The 20,641-nt window shown below is 37.9% G+C and overlaps 2 protein-coding genes across 2 annotated transcripts in view; both read left to right on the top strand.

The window, feature by feature from the left end:
• The window catches only part of LOC139461280 (cell death abnormality protein 1-like), a 51,613-nt gene that overhangs the window by 6,650 nt on the left and 24,322 nt on the right, over positions 1-20,641 (top strand). The gene's annotated exons all lie outside the window — the stretch shown is intronic.
• Positions 8,962-15,695, top strand: LOC139460865 (serine/threonine-protein phosphatase 6 regulatory ankyrin repeat subunit A-like). Its single transcript, XM_071242343.1, has 5 exons — positions 8,962-9,016; positions 9,383-9,448; positions 10,721-10,786; positions 11,471-11,530; positions 11,986-15,695. Exons 1-5 carry the CDS (start codon positions 8,962-8,964, stop codon positions 15,621-15,623), a joined length of 3,885 nt encoding a protein of 1,294 aa, XP_071098444.1. The 3' UTR covers positions 15,624-15,695.

Here is a 20,641-nt window from a genome sequence, read left to right as displayed (position 1 = left end):
CAAATAACTTTGGTTGCTGGTATCGAGAATGTGTTGTTTCTTGCAAACACTTTTAGTTCTTGCAAAACTAGTTTTATGTACAAGTCTTTGACTAGTGGTTATTTTAATGTCCTTTGAAACGATGTGATATAATATAGATGCAAAAGACTCAATATGACCGAAAAACAGCCTTCATGTACCTCTACCTTTGACTAATAACTTTTATGAAGCATCGCGACAATATCCTTACAAAAGTCTACTGTTTTTGTTGTTTTCAGGTACAAATGATATGTATATCCGCATTGGATTAGTGGTCTCAGCGCTGTTTTTAATTGCCTGCATCTTCGTGACAATTTATAAATCTTTCAAGTATTTAAATGAAAAAAGGTCAGTATGTAATATATGTTCTTGGCAATGATAATTTATGGTGGTAAGTGCTTTGGTGTATAAATACGTTTGCTAAACAAAGCTTTTAATTAATAATAATTCATATTGATGTTAACAGGTTAACACTAAGCAGCTGATTTCTTTTTCCAGACCATGTTATCAATAAAACTAATGACCCTGTTACAAAATTACTGTCTTTTATGAACACAATAAGTGAAGAATATGAATTTTATTTTCTTTGTAGATAATTATATGACTGGACATCTATCATGACATCATATCACAAATACGAGTACAGTAGGAATCTGTTGATCTCACTCAAGTTGATATGTTCATAGTCGTCGCCTCCGCGGGAGAAAATGTTAAATTTAAATTATGATATCAGATTATCAAGGCATTTCAAAACAGAATTAAAAATTATATTTTCTTTCTGAAAAGCATCCTGTCATTGAGGCTGACTGAAAGTACTTTGGTGTAACGTGCTATTACACAAGAGTGAGGTGCTAAATTTAGGTTCACATATACATACAATACATCATAACTAGATACCAATACATAATAAAGTAAAGCTTTCAAGGACAACTGAAAGATTTATAAATACACTATTTTCGAAATGTATGTTGCAGAGAAGAAAGACATCAGCAAGATGAAGATATCTATCTGCCAAATGTGCCGGCGGAGGAGAGAGTTGCACCTGATGCATTTCGACACTCGAATGCAATGTACAGTGAAGTCAATGACAACGACATGGGCACAGTGGTGGTGTTCCTCTAGCAACAACTATAACATCACATAGAAGAGCTATTAAGAAACTGAAAATGGTTGTGCTATTTGCAATTCACCCATCTTGATTTGTGTGTGCTCTCGGACAGTCGTAGAAGAATATTGTTTAATGACGTTTGCATGTGTTGTTCCAATAGTATCAAGCGTACCTGAATTTGAAGAGATCAAAGAAATTTCGAGACTTTCACCTTTGACAGAACTTATTTGAACTGATTTGCTGATAGTCCTAATTTCGATATTTCTATGCCTAGTTATGTTGTCTTATTTGTGACAAATTGATCTGATTACACATTCCATCTTCCGGTAAACGTAATAACAGAACGAAAGTGACGTTGTGTCAGATATAAATGAGATGGTATAAATGTGCACTCTTTAGCAATAATGTGCTGTCATGTGTTAGCTACAACTTACAAGTTGCATGCTAAACAACATGCAGTGATTTCGGTTGGTGAATGATATGAGACACGTTCGCTCTCATCACCCTACTGTACAATACCTTTTGTGTGTGTTTTTTTTTCATTTCGATTTTTTCTTGGTTTATAAGTAAACAGTTGTGTTTCATGATCCACGTCTCATTGTACGGAACAGGATACTACCCTCTTGTTTACGAATTTATGTTGAATGTTATAGCATCATGATATTTTAGAAATTAGTAAATTAAAATACATATAGTCAAATCATGGATTGTTTTATATCTATATATATAGACTATTAACACCGTTGTATTCCTTAAGTGTCACACAGTGTATGCCATGGCAGCTATGTTACTAACAATTGCCCAAGGAAAATAGTTCCGCAAAGCGGACATTGTCTAACATGCACTACAATAACAACCCTTGTAGTTCAGTTGCAACAGATGCGTTTGTTACGAAGTGTTATAGTATGAAGTGTCCCATAGAGTATGCACCGTGATGGTGCGTCGTATTACACTGACTTAAAGTTCACGACGAATTTGTTTGTTTGCTTGTTGTTTAACGCCGCACTCAGCAATATTCCAGCTATATGACGACGATCTGTAAAATAATCGAGTCTGGGCCAGACAATCCAGTGATTGACATCATGAGCATCGATCCTCGCAATTGGGATTGATGACATGTATCAACCAAGTCAGCGACACTGACCACCCGATCCCGTTAGTCGCCTTTTACAACAAGCATAGTCGCCTTTTACGTCAAGTTTGGGTTGCTGAAGACCAATTCTACCCCGTAATCTTCACGTAAACATTGTTGGCATATACATGTTCGTGTTGGTCATCACTTTCAGCTGATATAGCACGCTTTCTTTCGACAGGAAGGGAAAAAAAACCTCCACAAACGTCTGAATAGCCTTACACTATTGCGACTAATAGCAAAGCTGAATAGATAACGCGAGACCAGTCCACAAGTTAAGAAATCTAAAGAAAACACAAAGCAGATATTTCCCGCTCGACTTGTATACAAGTTGAGCGCCAACACTACGCGAGGCACATAGTGATATAGCTCCCGCCCACGTCACACAGCTATGAAGTGTGAAGGAAGGGATCGAAACATCATGGTGACAGCATAGGCCGTATTATTAGCATCGTTGAGGTAAGTACAAGATGTAATTAGTACTCTTTAACAGACAAACGTTACTTCAACAACTTGATCTAACAAATGTACTTGATCTAACAAACTGATTAATATATACATAATCCTTGTACAAATATAGTGTGCGTTCTTCATGTTAACTGATATTGTTCGTTTGGGGCAGGTCACCCTATGTGACTTTTTTATACCTGAATGGTGTATATATACCTCAAAATATTGACATGTAATATATGAGATTAATCGTGATCACAAGGAACAAATGCTGATGTCCGATAAGAAAATGTACTGACAAAGAGGCCAACTTGTTACTGTTAATGCCAAGAGTGCCCGGATTGTCAGATTTATAATCCGTATACTAGTATTTGGGATCAGTTATTTTTCCCGCATTCTAGGTAACAGTTAAAAAGTGTTTGGTAGGCACATTTCATCAATGTTTTGAACTACATTATTCAATATGAATACAACCGCACCAAGCTTGTCTAAAAACGGCTAAAATGCAGTTTGTAAATTCACAAAGTGTCACCCGTTTGACTGCGTGTCATCGCACCCGAATGGAGTATGGAGCTGCTCTCGCCATCAGCCACTGATTTATTTGGAGTTGCTACAACTATCAGCCACGTCTATACATATAATCAGGTTACTGAAATTATTAAACGCTAAATTCCATCTCACACAGGCTATTTTTTCAAACGTACCATGCCGAAACAGTACTTGGATATAGTAATTATATCAAACACAGAACTAGGCTTTGAATTGATGTGCACACTAACAAGTATGTACAAATCCTTGAATATGCCCTTTTCTGTTTGTGCTGTGCCCTTTTCAGTGAACACCCTGTAAGCATAATACACAGTCAGTGCACGTCAATGCATGTATTGATGTCTCCGTTATCTAGAGCAAGTGATTTCAAATATCACAATCTGTCACCGGTTTAGAGTCACTTGACATTGCATGTTATGCAGCTATAAATACACTTTAAGCCGACGCCTCGTACCCGGTTGTAGTGTTGCTCCGGCATTCCTTAGATATGAGTAGAACAGCCCAGAGGGGTGAAGGTTGTTAACAATATGAAACAACATTAACTCCTTGGCATATGCTTATTCATATCGATCATGTATGTGAGTAGCTCCGAATATGGATACCTATATGTCTGACAGTAAGCGGCATTGTGAGGGGCACATTTTTTTAATTTGGGAGAGACGGGGTTGAGGTTGCAAGGTGCGGGTTGGAAAATACCGAGCGTTGACGAGTTTGTATAGGGAGGTTTGGGTTTGAAGGGAGTAGGTGCTGAGGTGTGGGGTTGAAGTGGTTAGGCATGTTGTTGAGGTGGGGAGTCAGGGGTTAAGGTGGCGAGGTTGTGGTTAAATCCAGGGTTGAGTCAAAGATGTGTGGGGTTAAGGCACGGAGGCTCAGATTTGAGGAGTAGATGTGTGATAGTGAGTGAGTGAGTGAGTTGGGTTTAACACCGTTTTGTAACAGTATTCCAGTCATTTCGCTGCGTGTAAGCCAAATGTGGGATAAGCCCGAAGTGATGCAGGTCTCAGACGTTTACAACTTCGGTGAAACCCACGAGCACGGGTATGGTGCAGACATACCTAGAAACATAATCGGGGTGAACCGGGATTCGAACCCACGATCATAGGGTTCTTACGTGCCCAAGGGACGCAACTCTACGCAGCTAATCGCGGCGCCTCAGACGACTGGCCCACCCGAGCCCTCTGTGGTTATGAGGTCGGGAAGTACGAGGTTGAGCTTAGGGGGGTTTGTTGCAGGGTTTGAGTTGACGAGTGCAGAGTTGAGGTGCAGAGGTACGAGATTGAGTTGACGAGTGTGAGGTTGAGGTTGGGATTTACAGGTATATTGAAGTGAAGGGGCAGGGCGGGTGAAACTGGAAAAATGTATGGAGAAAAACAGTCATTGGACAGTGCAGCATCAGAATAACAGAAACGAAGCATAATGTATAATTGCTTATATTTGCAGGCATTTCAACCCTGCATCGACGAGTCATGGAGATATTCTACTCCATTATGCTGATATTCAGTGAGTATTGAAAACACACATGCTGTTTCGACTGTTACACTGCTGGACATATTGCTTTTATTTACATAATAACAATTTCAAAGAAAACGAAAAGAGTTAATACACTACACAAACAACATTTCTGACATTCATTGCAGTGGAAAATATAATACAGATTGTTACACAAGCACGTGTGACATTCTGATTTGACGAAATTTGTTTTATTTCCTGATTAAGATTCGAATGAAGTCAACAATGCCTTCATTAGCTATAGGTCAGTGAAAACATCAAAGATGAAGGGTGTGTTTTTCAGTAAACATGTTAATGTTTACTTTTCTTTCAACGTTTCAGTATTTAAAGCACACGGACAAGATAGCTGTGATTGGGGAAAATATGGAGAACAATGCAGCAAGGATTGCCCTCTGAACTGTTTCACCAACCCAGTACGAAACCTCAGGCACTGCGACAAGGAGACAGGGAAGTGTTCTGAGGGGTGTGTTCTGGGGTGGTTCGATGACCTGTGTGATAAAGCTTGCAGCAAGAACTGTAAAGGAAGCTCCTGTATTCAACAAAATGGCTTCTGCACGGATGGTTGTAGTGAAAACTACCATGGAAAATTTTGCAACATCACTGCAGGTTTGAAGAAAAAGTTCATTCAAATCTAGTAACATCGATCCTGAGCTGCATTAACAACAGTTGTATTGATTCTTACCACATAAGTAAACACCGAATGAAGTATTAGCATTCTTATGATTCCAAACGACGGAAATCGCTAGCAAAACTTTTATTAACAATGGCTGTTACCGAACAAAAATAATTGACCTTTGGATCGGTATCATGTGTACCTGGCATTACGTATATCACAATCAGGCAATTACACGCAAAATCACTAATTTGCGATTACAAATGTCCAAAGTATAGTAAACACAAGCTAATGTGTGACGAATGTGATGTAAAAGATTATGAATCATAATTGTTTGGAATTCCTATTCGTTTTTCAAATTTGCATCAAACGACAATATGTCCAGTTATATGTGTAGTAGTGGAATAAATGTGTGTATGAATAACACTGAATTCATCTGTTTCTGCACAGGCATGAAGGCGACACCTCCTCCCAGGGGATACAGCGCATGTGAGTACATAACACAAATGGAGTAGGTTAATGTCGATGATTTCATGTTCAGAAGAGTCATGGCGACAGTTTTATTTTTATTATGGGAAGGGTGAACAGTCTCAGTGAATCAATGACTGGGCAAATATCGATTAACTGAGCGACGTTGACATGCACGTGCACCGTATTCATTAACACGAGTGGTGAATTATATTTAATCATTTCCATCTTTAACCCTATTTAGAAACAAACAGACCCCAACATTGTGCGTAGGCATACATTTATTCCAATGCAATGAGAAGCGAAACAAATAACAATATGTCATTTTTTTATAAACTATTTGTCCCAATCATTAGGCATACCGAAAGTGTGTCCCGATGTGAAGCAAGACAACATCATTCGTTATGGAATTAGTCATTACCAAGATAATATTCATTATTATGCCATTGTGGCATGACGTACATGGTTTTATGTCGTAGGCTCATCTATTGGATAAATGATCTAGTTACATGATGTTATGACTTAATTTAGTTTTTTCCTCTGACATATGTATGAGTGACTGTATCTTATCACAGATACATCACCGACAACATCGCTGACAACACGGTTTGTATCCAGGACAGGGGAAACCACGAACCTGACTGCGATACTTGTCCCCATCCTGGTTGTTGTCCTCGTTGTGGTGGTGGTGGTGATCATAATGTAAGTACATATCTGACAACAAGTTAAATACATATTCTTCAATCATAGATGTGACTGTTTTTTATGTTTATTTACTGACGCAAAACAGAACTCCCGAAACCCCGATGATGTGAGAACAACTAATGCAGCTATTAGGTAATAACAATGTGGGTCAACAGTTGTAACTCAACATAAAGGTCACAATATTAGACTTACATTAAGAAATGTGTCTGACGTTTCGAGCAGCAACTTGATATATATATATATATATATATATATATATATATATATATATATATATATATATATTTCAACAATGACCAACAAAGTTGTCTATGTATTTTCATGATTATTCCAACGAAAACCGAAAAGGAGAGAGAGCAGACGGATCATCAGGATACTTCCATTACTTCCATGCTGGAGAACAACTGATACAGCTGGTGCAGATTGCAGGTAATACAGTAATATAATACGATGCAGCGTGTCTTTATCATCTTTGTTCAATGGGTACATTTAATTGATTTTCAAGAGACAACATTAGCGGAAATATGAGCTGATAAATGCCCTATTTATATTAATAATTATCAACTGAAACATACAAATTTGTGATTTCGATTTCTATATTTCGTTTACAGAAATGGTGAAGACAGTGAGTATATTTATTTGTTAATTCATTCTACTAAGAGTAGCAATATATTATTATTTGTTTGTATATACGGGATTAACAAGTTGAAAGTCACTCTGATCATACATAAACATAATCTGTTTGATTGAGAAAAAATATTATAATGGAATGTGCTTCTTGGATTCGTCAACTCAGACATGTAAACGTAAATATTAAGCATTCCCCCTAATTTGTGTAAATGACAGCAAGAACTGAGATTAAGATAATTCGAAAGCCTATTTGATCCTAATTAATCAGTACATCTGTTAACGTAAATAGTACATGTATCTCGTCAAGGCGAGAGCTAACAGTGAGCCGATGATCTCTAGTAATGTCAATACGATGTTGAAGCATTTTTCGGATGATACACGAGGGCTGGTCAAAACGTTCTAAGCCTAACTACCTTTCAACAATGGGCCATAACAAAGTGAACTATTCAATGTACTACTTTGTGTGAATAGTTCATTGCAAGGGTTTTGAATGTTGAGGCCGTTTGTGTATTGGTGACATCCAGTTGAACGGGGTCTAAACGGACACAGAAATGTAACAGAACGAGTGCCGAGCAGTCATCAAGTTTTTTACTTGAGAGAAAGGTACTCTCTAAGAAATTCATGACAGCTTGTCACAAAAAGTGTCGGGATAAGTGCCATAGCTATTCCACTGTAAAACGTTTGGCAGCTAGAGGTCCAAGCCTAGGGGAACAAGTCTCGACGTTGGCCATAACTGTTGACATCCCTCAACTTCCATCAATGAAGATTCAATCAAGAATATAGGAAAGCATACACTGTCATATAGACGTATGACCATTGCTGAACTCGAGGAAGACACAGAATAACATATCTGCTCGTTTGGTGCCACAGTTTTTATCGGTGTGAGAAGTGTATTAAAAGCAGGGAGATTATGTTGAAAAATGTAAAAAGAAATGTAAAAAAAATCCACAAGTGTTGGTTTTGTTGTTAGGCTTTGAACATGTCCACCAGCCTTCGTATCAGATAACTGTGAACCTAACACCCCTGATAAGACACAAGGGGATTTTATTCGAAATAAGAATTTACATTTACTTAGTCTGAATGTCCGGGTCTTCGCAAACGACTAGAGCATCCTGACTTTGTTGATTTGGAAAACTGGTATCCAAAAGACTAAAACGGACGAATACCATGATATTCAGGTTAACGGTTATAAAGTGTGCATTTAGCTCCGCCAAAAAGCAATAAGGCGCTTTGGGGGAATGGGTCTAGCTGTAAATGCAACGAGTTATGTAGTTATGTGACAGTGCTTGAATATGTTAATGAATATGTCACGTGGTTCAACCTATCCAAATCACTTTTTAATACAAACCACGACGTACAGATTGGTGTTGTGTACCTTCCATCGGAAGAATCTAAATACGCATCGGATGAAATAGTTTCTGAACAGGAAAGAATAATGCTTGTCATGTTCAGTAAATCAATAAATAATATTTTGATTGCCGATTTTAACGCACGGACAAGCAATCTAAGGTATAGTTAGACTTGGGTAAGCGCATTACATGAGTTAAAATTGCCACCCACTCGATATAGCAAGAATAAATAACTATGGTAACAAGATGCCAGATGTATGCAAATAACTTAAGTATGTCCATCAGCAACGGGTGTATTTGCAACGATAATTGTCTAGGTAAACCAGCATGTATTGATATCAGTGTAATCATTTTCAGAAATTAGGTAATAGCATTTAAAAAAAATAATTGACAATTCAGCGTAGGTTTATTATGTTCAATACATATATACATGTATTTAGCTTCAGAGCCTCTCATAGCACATGCAGGTGGAAAAGATCTGGAGCGTGAGTATAAAATAAATAATGTTGTATGTGTTCTGGATCTTTTTATATATCAGATTTGATACTGTTGGCTAAGTGTATTATGTATCAGTAATTAAGATTGGTACACAAACAAACTACTTTTTGACAATATCCAACTGAAGCGCAGTAAGTAAGAATTGTGTTCAGCATTTTAAACATTGCAGTGATATAAATGCCTTTTCGGCAAAAATAGCAGTCATACTGAAAAGTCCATACTATATTTTCAAATTCGCCTACAGCATTGTATCGTGCAATGAATTATCAGCAGATAATTCGCATATTTAATACAACGCGTGTCAGTTGTGGCAGCCTATTAATGTTGTTCTTTGATTTGTATTCTCTTCCCAGCATTCAACAGAGAGGGTGATCCCTCGAGCGGTACTTTGCCATTGGATCCTGCAAAGACGCAACCTGGTAAGAACACACTGCCTCTATCAAAGTTGATATACGTGATGAGAATTTGTTTCGTGGTATATAATGCATGAACGGATATAGACCTGTGTATACCACAACTGCAATATGATCTTAAAAAAACAACTTGAGGGAGCGGGCTCATATATATATTTGCAGCAATACCAACAAATTATTCTAAGACGAATGGGTTATGGCATATGGAGGTTAGGAAAATAGGTTATTTTTGTTTGTTTGTGCTGAACACATTAGATGCAGAGAACTGAGCCCACTGCCTTTGATTCGGTTTGCCGTTATCACAGACTTACATTCTGTTAGTTTAAATCCATAAATACATTCACCAGTGATGTTATAATGAACACCTTTCAAAACAAGCACCAATACAATACGAATGACTTATTTAACAATATTGTAGAATGCATACTGTTTAGACATAGGATGACTGTGTAAACATATTTGAAAACTCACGTCCCGGTCAACCTGCGACGGGCTTCGTCAACGCATGGCTGAAGTTACAGTGAGTGAGTGAGTATGATTTTACGCCGCTTTTAGCAATATTCCAGCAATATCACTGCAGGGGATACCAGAAATGGGCTTCACACATTGTACCAATGTCGGGAACCGAACCCGGGTCTATGGCGTGACGAGCGAACGCTTTAACCACTAGGCTACCTGACCGCTCCCTGAAGTTACAGGATATTGCACATACTACGACTTGTTACGTAACTGTGGTCATATTCACTAGAACACTCTCATCCCTGTTGCAATCACGTTACCAAATTGTTATTTATCATTGGTCACATGAATCACGAACTTATAAGCTTGGCCATGCTTTGACGGTTGAAAGTCAGCATATCAAGCTCTCATCAGCAATGTTGTTGTTTTTCTAAAACTATATTCTATGGAAAACAGTATGCACTGCAGATCACATTTTCAAATCGTTCTAGAATATTTTAGAACTTTTCGAAGACTATTTTTAAGCATTATTGAAATAAAGCTCGTTGACTTTTACTAAGGTGTTTAATTGATTAACTCCTGATTTATCAATATATTAAATATTGCACCCCTGAAAAGTAACACATATGTTTAGAAGAACGTATTATGGAAGTGAACAGAACATTTTGCAATAATTCTGCAAAGTCTACATTTTCCACATTCGCCTATATTAGTGTATCGTGCAGTGAATTACCATCATGCAAGTTGCATATTTAATCCAATGCGTTTCATTTGTGTCAGGCTATTAATGTTGTATATTGATGTTTATTCTGTCTCCAGCACCCGAGAGAGACGGTGATTCCTCGAGCGGTACTGTGCCATCGGATGAGGCAAACCCACAACCTGGTAAGACCATAATGCCATTATCAAACACAAGTTTATTGAAGGTTGATGGTTAGTATGTCAAGCTCACCTCAACAATGTCTATTTCTAAACAGTAAATTACTTTGAAGCAATATTGGAATGATTAATGATTAATGCAATCTTCATCTGATTTTAATTCCTGACATCTCAGTGAAATATTGCATCTATGTATAGGAGGTAACACGTATGTTTGGATGATCGTAGTCTGACAGTGAACAGCATGTATCCTCACGTCGTTTATGTGCCAAAACAACTCTTAACTACAGACCTTTTTAAGTATGGGGATATTGTTTCATAATTGTTCAACAATCTATGCGATTTTGTACAATTCGGGTCTGTTATCACTTGATAAATGCACACACAACTGTTAAATAATCCCTAAATGATCCTTGATTGTATAACGTAATACATGTATGTTTACCAAATACATTGAACATATATCATGATTACTTTTTCATATGTTATGAGTATTATCTTTGTTTTTCAATCATTCATTAAGTCACGCAATGTTATTGTTTGCACACATAACAGTAATGCCATAAAGTCTATGTTTTCCACATTCGCCTTGATCATTGTATCGTGCATTGAACTATGGACAGATAATTTGCTTATTTAGTACAATGGAAACATAGTAATTAAAACCCTTGTTTTTAATCATCTTCCCAGCACCGAAGCTTGGCGATGATGATCCATGTTGTTTTGTGGACGATGTAAACCTGCTGTCTGGTAAGAACGTTGTACCTTTATCAAAATTATTATTCAGAATTTATAGTGTTTCCAAGTATGGCTTTTTCAGATATGCCCTTCGAGTGTGACTGTACCATAAGTGGTCCAGTGAATCAGTGAACTTGATTATTTGCTTGTAATTTATAGTTTCTGTTTATATAGGAATGTTGGTTTGTGACTGGTGCCACTAGTGGGGGAGGAGACCCTCACCTTTTTGCGGACACCCGGTATTCGATCGTACAATCGTCTCTCCTTTTAACAGAGATCACAGAATGTTCTGTTGCTTATATTTCTTGAATATGTATATTAGAAAACAGAAAACAATTCATTAAAATAATGAATGAGGCAGTGGTGTCTCTCTTTCTCCATAGGTGTACCATATGTATATCGAACTGGTGATGATGTAATTTTTACTTTGTTTCAAGTTGTTAAAACATACTTATCTACCTTTACAGATACACTAGAACAGAAGATAACTGACATACAATGTGTGTTTCTGGAAACTGAGAGCTTTAAAGATGTGAAAGTAAAGTTGGAGAGGCATGGCCATGTGACAATAAGCGGTGTTCCAGGAGAAGGTAAAACATCCATAGCCCTTATGCTGGGAGCTGAGTACAGGAAGCAGGGGTATGAGCTGGTACTGGTTGAGGATGTAGATAAAGTGCAGCTGTCTGATTTTCTACATAGAGGCACAGATGTGTGTGTCATATTTGATGACATATTTAAGACAATCAGATCATATATGGATCTGCCGAAACTGGAGCACTTTTTGTATGATTTGAATGTGTACCTGGATCGGAGTGCGGCCAGGTATGAGAGACGATGCCAGCGTCTACAGCAAGAAACAAGAGAGGAACAGATAATGCTCAATCAACCAAACATCTTTGTTATTTTCACTGCCGACACCAACAATCTTGAGAGTGCAATGTCAAAGCTAGAAGGCCAAGGGATTTTCAAAAGGTCATCAATTGTCAAACTACATTGTTCAAACGAAGAGAAGAAAACAATATGGCTGAATTACAAACGTCTATATGATTGTAGCGCAAACGTTGATGCGAACAAAATTATTGCATGTGACAGCACAGTTGTAGGTTTTCCTCTGGTATGCAAACTTTTCTCCAGTTGTGTTGGCTTCCAAAGGAACAATGAAAGCTTTTTTGAGAAACCTGTATTATACCTAAAACATCAACTTCAAACGAATATTAGCTCACTGGATGACAAATCAGCTGCCCTCGTCCTGACCTTACTGTGTGAAAGTCAGCTGAACATAAGTCAACTAGAGGCTGAGTATTCCAGGCAAGATAGTCAACTGGAGACTGAATGTGCAAGCTCAGACAGCCAATTGCTGAAGGAAGATTCCAGCCCATGTAGTCACCTGAATACTGAATCTGACAATCCAGACCTAGAGTCTCACCTCCAGGCAGTTGCAACTCTTGTGAAGACATCAACCAGACAGGGTATAGCTGAGGCTGCCAGGAGCTTTTGTGGGACATTGTTTACAAAAGGAAACATAACAACATTTTCCCATTCGATCATTTTTGATGTCTGTGCTTTGGTCTTATTCAATATTGAACCAGAGTTTGTTCTTAAACATTGCAGTATAAAGTTCCTCCTTGAGCATGTACATGATCTGCAGGCCGACGGTATACCTGTCAATGAACACCAGCTCATCATTCCTTTCTCAGGGGCCTACAGTGAAACTATTGTTGTCAGAATGGCTGGTTCTCTTGTCAGTGATACTCTCAGCCAATACTTAATGCATCCCATATGGAAAATAAAAGAAATAGCTGACAGATTATCCCAAATGGTCGAAAATCCAACCACCCTGTCTGATGATGCCAAGCACAACATTTTCCATTTCGCCTGTATCACTGGGAACAGGAATATCCTGGAGCAACTTCTTCCTCAGTGTGACATCAATAAGCGTGGTTTGAATGGCTGGACCCCAGTGATGTATACAGTTGTCTCTGAACAGATGGAATGTTTTGACATCCTTATGAGAAATAAATGGGATGTCACTTTATGTGCTGACAGCAAAAACAATTTACTGCACTTGGCATGTCAATATGCAGGTGTGCCCACTGTAAAACGTGTGAAAAAGGAGCTCAAGAAACACCATCCTGATTTGTATCGCAATCGGTATCTCAATGGTAGAGCCAAAAATGGATGGACACCAGTTGTGTGTGCAGTGCTGTCTGGCAAGAAGGATGTTTTAGACTATCTTATCAAAAAAAGAAAGAAATTTGATTTAACGTTGAGAGATGGCAACAACAACACTGCATTTCATCTTGCATGTTGGTCTGGAAATATGTCCACTGTAGAAAGTCTGCTCCCCCACACAGACATAAATATTCAAGGCAACAAGGGACAGACTCCAGTAATGTGTGCAGTATTGTCTGAGAGCAAGAAAACTTTTGACCTTCTCTTGTCAAACAATGCTGACATCACACTGACTGATGATGACAACAACAGCCTCCTTCATGTGGCTTCTCGCGTAGATGATGTATCTCTGTTAGTGCCAATAGTAGCACAGTTTGACATCAATATCCGCGGAAAACACGGCTGGACACCAGTGATGGTGGCAGCTGTGAATCGAAATATGGATGTGTTTCAACTTTTGTTGAAAATGGGGGCTAACCTCGAATTAACAGATGACAACAACAACAATCTGCTCCATCTTGCATGTCATGGAGGAAATGTCTCCATTGTGAAACTACTACTTCCAATGTTTGACATCAACAGTCGGGGAAACAACAGACGGACGCCAGTGATGTTTGCAGCTACCCATGGCAAAGAGAGTGTGTTCCGCCTGCTTGTGTCACATGGGGCTGATATAACACTGAGGGATGACTACAACAACTCTGTATTAAATTTAGCATGTGTGGGTGGAAATATGTCCATTGTGAAGTATCTGTTGCGAATAAATGATGTCAACTGTCGGGGGCACCAAGGGAGAACACCAATACTGATTACAGCTTTGCATGCAAAGCCAAATCTTTTCAAACTACTTTTGTCATATGAGGCCAATATCACAGTGACTGATGATCATAAAGACACTGCATTTCACCTTGCATGTCAGGGTGGGAACCAATCGATTGTGACATTTCTATTGCCAAGAACAGATATCAACTGCCCTGGACACAACGGTAGAACAGCAATAATGATTACAGCTTTGCATGCAAAGCCAAATCTGTTCAAACTACTTGTGTCAAAGGGGGCCAATACCACAGTGACTGATGACAATAATGACACTGCATTTCACCTTGCATGTCAGGGTGGGAACCATTCCATTCTGGATTATTTGATGCCAAAGTTTGACATCAATGCTCGGGGAAGACAGGGACGTACACCAGTCATGAATGCAGCATTGGCTGGAAGGAATGGTGTGTTTGACTTGCTGGTAGGTCAGAAAGCTGACCTCACTTTGACTGATGACGACAAAGATAGCGTCTTACATTTGGCATGTCAGGGAGGGAACACAGATATTGTAGAAGGTATTCTGAATGTAAATCAAGCAGAAAGAACAGAAAGTGGAAAGAAAGTTGCTCCTGACATTAAAACACCACAAGGAGATATACAATCATCGACTTCGTCTGAAAATGAAAATGTAAAAGACGTTGACATCAACGTCAGAGGAAGGAATGACCAGACACCGCTAATGAGGGCAGTGTGTGGAGGACATATTGCTGTGTTCCGGTTCTTGGTGTCCCGTAGAGCTGATCAAACTCTGGTGGACAAGGATGGACACACTCTTCTACATCTTGCTACTCAGCATGGTCAGCTTCATATGATGAAAGACATCATAGACTCTGTTGACATCAACACTAAAGACAAGGCTGGATTGACACCTATCATGACATCAGTAGTGCATAAACAAGTTGCTGTTTTTGAATATCTAAGAAGAAAGCGTGCAGACTTGTCACTAGCTGATGCCAAAGGGAATTGCGCATTGACACTCGCTCAACAAGCAGGATGCAGACAAATCATAGAACAATTAGAACCAGCCAAAAAGGACAAACGATTGTCTGGACTGAAGGATACACGTGTAGGCAAGTGGTCTCACTCTGAGAAGAAGAGGAAATCACACAAATGAACGAGGACTGGTGGCTCAATACTCATACTGTGTGGAATATCTGCTCCATCAATGTCCGAGGTCAGTATGGAAAGACATGAAAATGCTGTCTCAGATGTAATCCCCAGACCAGCTCAGTGTGGCAGCAACAAAGACATTGTTATACACTTTGAGAAATAAAGTGACAAAAGGGGGCTTTTCTAAAAACTTAAAATGAAACATAAACAAGAATCTTAGTTATGTATTATATACTCCTGGCGAATTCGAATATTCACCTTTTGACAAAAAAACATCAGCAATGTTTGACCTCTGACACAATGGACTTGGGAGAAAATGTCAGATCGATGTGTTCGATGTGTTTTGTAAAACAATGTTTTATAAATATATTTATATGAAAATAGCATTGCACATAGCGAACATGTATGACTGTACTGTTTCTGTTGTAGAATATTGTTTGAAGTGGCGTGAAAACAAGTATTATTAGTTCACTTAGACTTGCTGATAAATATCTAATGTGAAAATGTCAGAGCATACAGCCAGTGGCATGTACATACAGTATGCATCTTACATTCTTCAAATATGTTTCAATGTTTCACGAGTGTGGATTCTTCAGCTGACACTGTTACTTACACTTGAGACCTGAATTTGTTCAGCATTTAGATGATAAAAATGATATAGTTTACGAATACTTTGTGACATGTGATTCTATTCTATCACTCTTTAGGGACTCAACTCAACAAAACAAGGTTCCAATCGTAACACTATACAATCCTTTAGGGTGCTTATGCAGTACTACAAGCGCTTAATGTGGACAATTTTGAATTAGAATTATACAATAAATGGATATCTTATTCAAACGACTTCATCATCATTTATTTCCGAACATGTTAGCCACAGTCATATCTGTACCTGCATATTATAATTTACCAAAGAGCGTGCACTACATACATGTAAGGGGTACCAGGTGTACATTACATAAAATACTCATTGATAATTGATAACTTCAGATTCTAACTAAGGATATGATAATGTTCTTCATTTGCATGATACAACCTCCTTGACAGTGACCAAACTGTGCCAGGACAGGACTTCACATGCAACCTTGTATGACGCCCATTGTTATCGGCGATTTATAATTATTCCGACGATTTTTGTACCAGAGCTAGCAAAGTAACCACTGGCTGGATTCGGTTCCCATTTTGTATGTGTATGGAAACAGTTCTGATACGAAAAAAGCCTAAGGCCCTAGGCCCAACGACCATGGGCAGATAACTAAAGTTCTGCAACCGCATGTGCGATTACTTTCAAACTTTGCATGTGTCTGCTGCTTTAGGTGGTTGATATTTCATATTCTTAAACTTTGGTCATTGGTTATGTGGTTTGGCAGCCATATTGGATTAAATGCCTTCACAGTGTGTTTTGTCTTCAAACGCAAACAACTCCGAGTCCACTGCATGAAATGCTTCCAAATTTTCTGAGTGTTGTCTCCACACACAACTCTGAGCCGTTTTTGGATATCCTTTTTAGTTGCGGCAATATTGGATTTTGATTTTTTACCGAAATTTTACTTTAAAGATCATATCTTGTAAAGTTCTCCACAGAAGCTATTGATAGTTTACATGAAATTAGTGTGCCATATGTACCTATTTTTTTGTTCTTTGACTTTGGTCATTGGTCACTTGCTTTTGGCAGCCATATTGGATTCAAGGTTTTCACAGTGTCTTTTGGGTTCCTGTCTTCAAACGCAAACAACTCCGAGTCCACTGCATGAAATGCTTCTAAACTTTCTGTGAATTGTCTCCACACACAACACAGCAAACTCTAATAGCTGTTTTTGGAAATCTGTTTTAGTTGCTTTTGTATTGGATTTTGATTTTGATCTTCTTTTTTTTTACTTTAAAGATCATATCTTGTTAGTTTGTTGACAGAAACTATTGCAAGTTTACATGAATTTAGTGTGCCATATGCATCTTATTTTCTGTTCTTGGTTGGCTGTTTAAAGTAAGTTCGCTTGGTGGTGATACTTGATAAATATTTGGGACACCCCTGGAACACGCCGATTTTGTAGTGGCGATGTCCTGCAAACTGTGATTCTCTTTTGACAGATAAATTGTTTGATAGGCATTACTTAGAAGTTGACGGATGACAAGATAGACACATTTTTTTTATGGATAACAACTTCTTTAATACTGTAAAAGGCGACGTTTCGGTATAGATCCTTATACCGTTGTCAAGTTTCGGTATAGATAGATCCTTATACCGAAACGTCGCCTTTTACAGTATTAAAGAAGTTGTTATCCATAAAAAAATTGTGTCTATCTTGTCTTTTGACAGAGTTGGTACAAACAAACCCTTTGAGGATTCGAACATGTTGATGACGGAAATAGTTTTAGAACAGACTTGGCACACGCGGTGATTCCCTGCCAGTTGTGCCTACATGTGTAGGATTGGGTACAAGGAAACCATTTAAGGATTCGAACATGGGCTTTGGTGCACAGTGTAACTTGGAGCCCGCCATTGCTGCTTTGCAGCTACGAGTATATTTATTATTTATTATTTCGTCGATTTTTGTTCCAGAGCTAGCAAAATAACCACTAGCTCTTTTTTGTTCAAATTTTGCATGTGTATGAAGATCGTTGAGTACTAGATTTCGCCAAAATCACAATGCCGTAGGCCAAATCGCCAAGGGCAGATAACTGTAAAAAGAAGTAATTTTTGAAGCATTGTTTTGCCTGAAGTGAAAATTTTACCAATAATATTTACAAGCGAAAGGTGTGAATAACACATGCATAGTGAAACATATAACATCCAAAAATTACATTATTTTGCTGAACAGTTTTATTTTCATCATTGAATGCGTGTTTTATAGTTACGACTTAAACGTTTGAAAACGATGTTTACTGTGTCATTATTATTACATACATAGTCATATTCAAGTCCCAGCTATAATTGGTCTGCAAGAAAAACAAAAACAGATTCAGGAAGTCTGGTGGCATTGGTTTAGCAGTAAGAAATATATACTCAGACTATATCTCTCTTGTTGATTATAATTGTGAATATATTAAATGGTTCTGTATATCCAAGTCATTATTTAATTTTGACCATGACTTGTATCTAGGAATACTGTATCTACCCCCAGAAGGTTCCAAATATGCCAAAGATGACATGTATTTACTTGTAGAAAATCTATTTTGCACTTGCAAGCAGAGAGTGAATTATATTTTACTTATGGACAATTTCAATGCAAGGACTAGAACACTGAACGATTACTGAATAGACATTAGAGAAATGAATGATATATATGAACCTGAAAATGTACTGCACTCCTTATCTTTACCAGGTACAAGAAGTTATCAAGATCAAGGAAGAGTCAATAGCTCAGGATTTAAGTTAGTAGAATTATGTAAGAATACAGTATATTTATATATAATGGCAGGCTAGATAAAGACAAAGGACTTGGTAAAGTAACTTGTAAAGATTCCAGTTTAGTTGATTATGTAATTTCTTCATGTATGTGCCTTCCATGTTTTAGTGAATTTCATATATTTCTGAATTTTCCCATCTGTACTCAGATATCCATTGCCCAATTATGTTTTCACTCACTTTAAATAGTAATAATACAACCATAGGCAGTACGGTAAGTAAGCAAAACATAATTTCAAACATCCCCCTCAAAGAGCACTATGCACAACTAAAACATTATGAAAAAGATAAAGCAAATACATTTGTAAATAATATCGACACAAAAACTGTCCCAAAACTGACCCATTCAATGAAATCAGCAAAGGGACATGACGACCCAGCACGTGCTATCAATGAATTTACTGAAGAGATCGCGCGTCTGCTCACTGATGCAGCATGTGCTACGTCTTGGGAAAGGCGATCAGCCCGCCCCAACCCGAGAAAAAGTAAAAATAACAAACCCTCGTTTGGGTCAGAATGTCGGAATAAACGCAAAACATTTTATAAATCAAAACGCTGATACTTGAATCATAAGTCAGAAAATGATAAACTTTGATATCGACATTGTTCAAAAGAATATAAGAGGTGCCTTAATAAACATATTAATAGGTACAAAGCTGAATTTAGTACAGTGATAAGAGAAAAAAACTAAATATTCACCAAAAGAATTCTGGAAAATCCTCAATAAGAGTAATAGAAACCAAAATTTGGAAACGCCCGATATCACTGAATTAGTTGAACATTTTAAGAATATTAAATGTTATGAATAATGGCATAACCTTTAATGAAATATCACAGTCTATTAAGAGTCTTAAACGTAACAAAGCCTCAGGGGCTGACAAAATTGAGAATGACTATACTATTGTCTCGTTTAAACCTTTTGGAAATATATTCGTCGATTATTTTAATTTGATATCATCTTCAAGAATATTACCTGAGGCATGGCTCTCTGGCTCTATACGTACTATCTACAAGGGGAAAGGTACCAAATCTGACCCTAACGCCAACCTAGTCCAAAATATGTATGCACATATAAAATCATGTGTGTCTGTAAATGGTGTTGTATCAGATTATTTCCCATGTTATTCGGGCGTGCGGCAAGGAGAAAGTTTGTCACCTCTTCTATCTTGTCTATTTATCAATGATCTTGAAACATTTCTTATGAAAGACGGATGCACGAGTGTGAAACTTGGTGATGTGAACGACTTACATGTACATTTATGTCCCTGTTTCCTTACCCTTCTGTATGCTGATGTCACTGTCCTCTTTGCTGATTCCGCAACTGAACTCCAGAATACATTAAACTATTTTAAACGTTATTGCATTATCTGGAAATTAGGCGTAAACCTGAAGAAACTAAAGTTTTGATCTTTGGAAGCGGGCCGTCCAAAAACAGTAGGTTATCTTTTTATTTGGAGAAGACGAAAATTTATATCACAGACAATTATACGTACTTAGGTGTAGTTTAGCAGAAACCGAAATTTCAAGCCAGCGATGAAATGTGTAGCGGAGAGTGCATCTAAAGCCATGTACTGTCGTCTAAAAAAATCGAGAAATTATAACATTTCTCTGGATTG

The sequence above is a fragment of the Haliotis cracherodii genome, unplaced genomic scaffold, assembly GCF_022045235.1.
Source record: "Haliotis cracherodii isolate W230 unplaced genomic scaffold, xgHalCrac1.p SCAF_14, whole genome shotgun sequence".
In the NCBI taxonomy this organism is placed as follows: Eukaryota; Metazoa; Mollusca; class Gastropoda; order Lepetellida; family Haliotidae; genus Haliotis; species Haliotis cracherodii.
The sequence above is the reverse complement of the archived record's forward strand: the minus strand, read 5'-3'. Positions and strand labels throughout refer to the sequence as shown.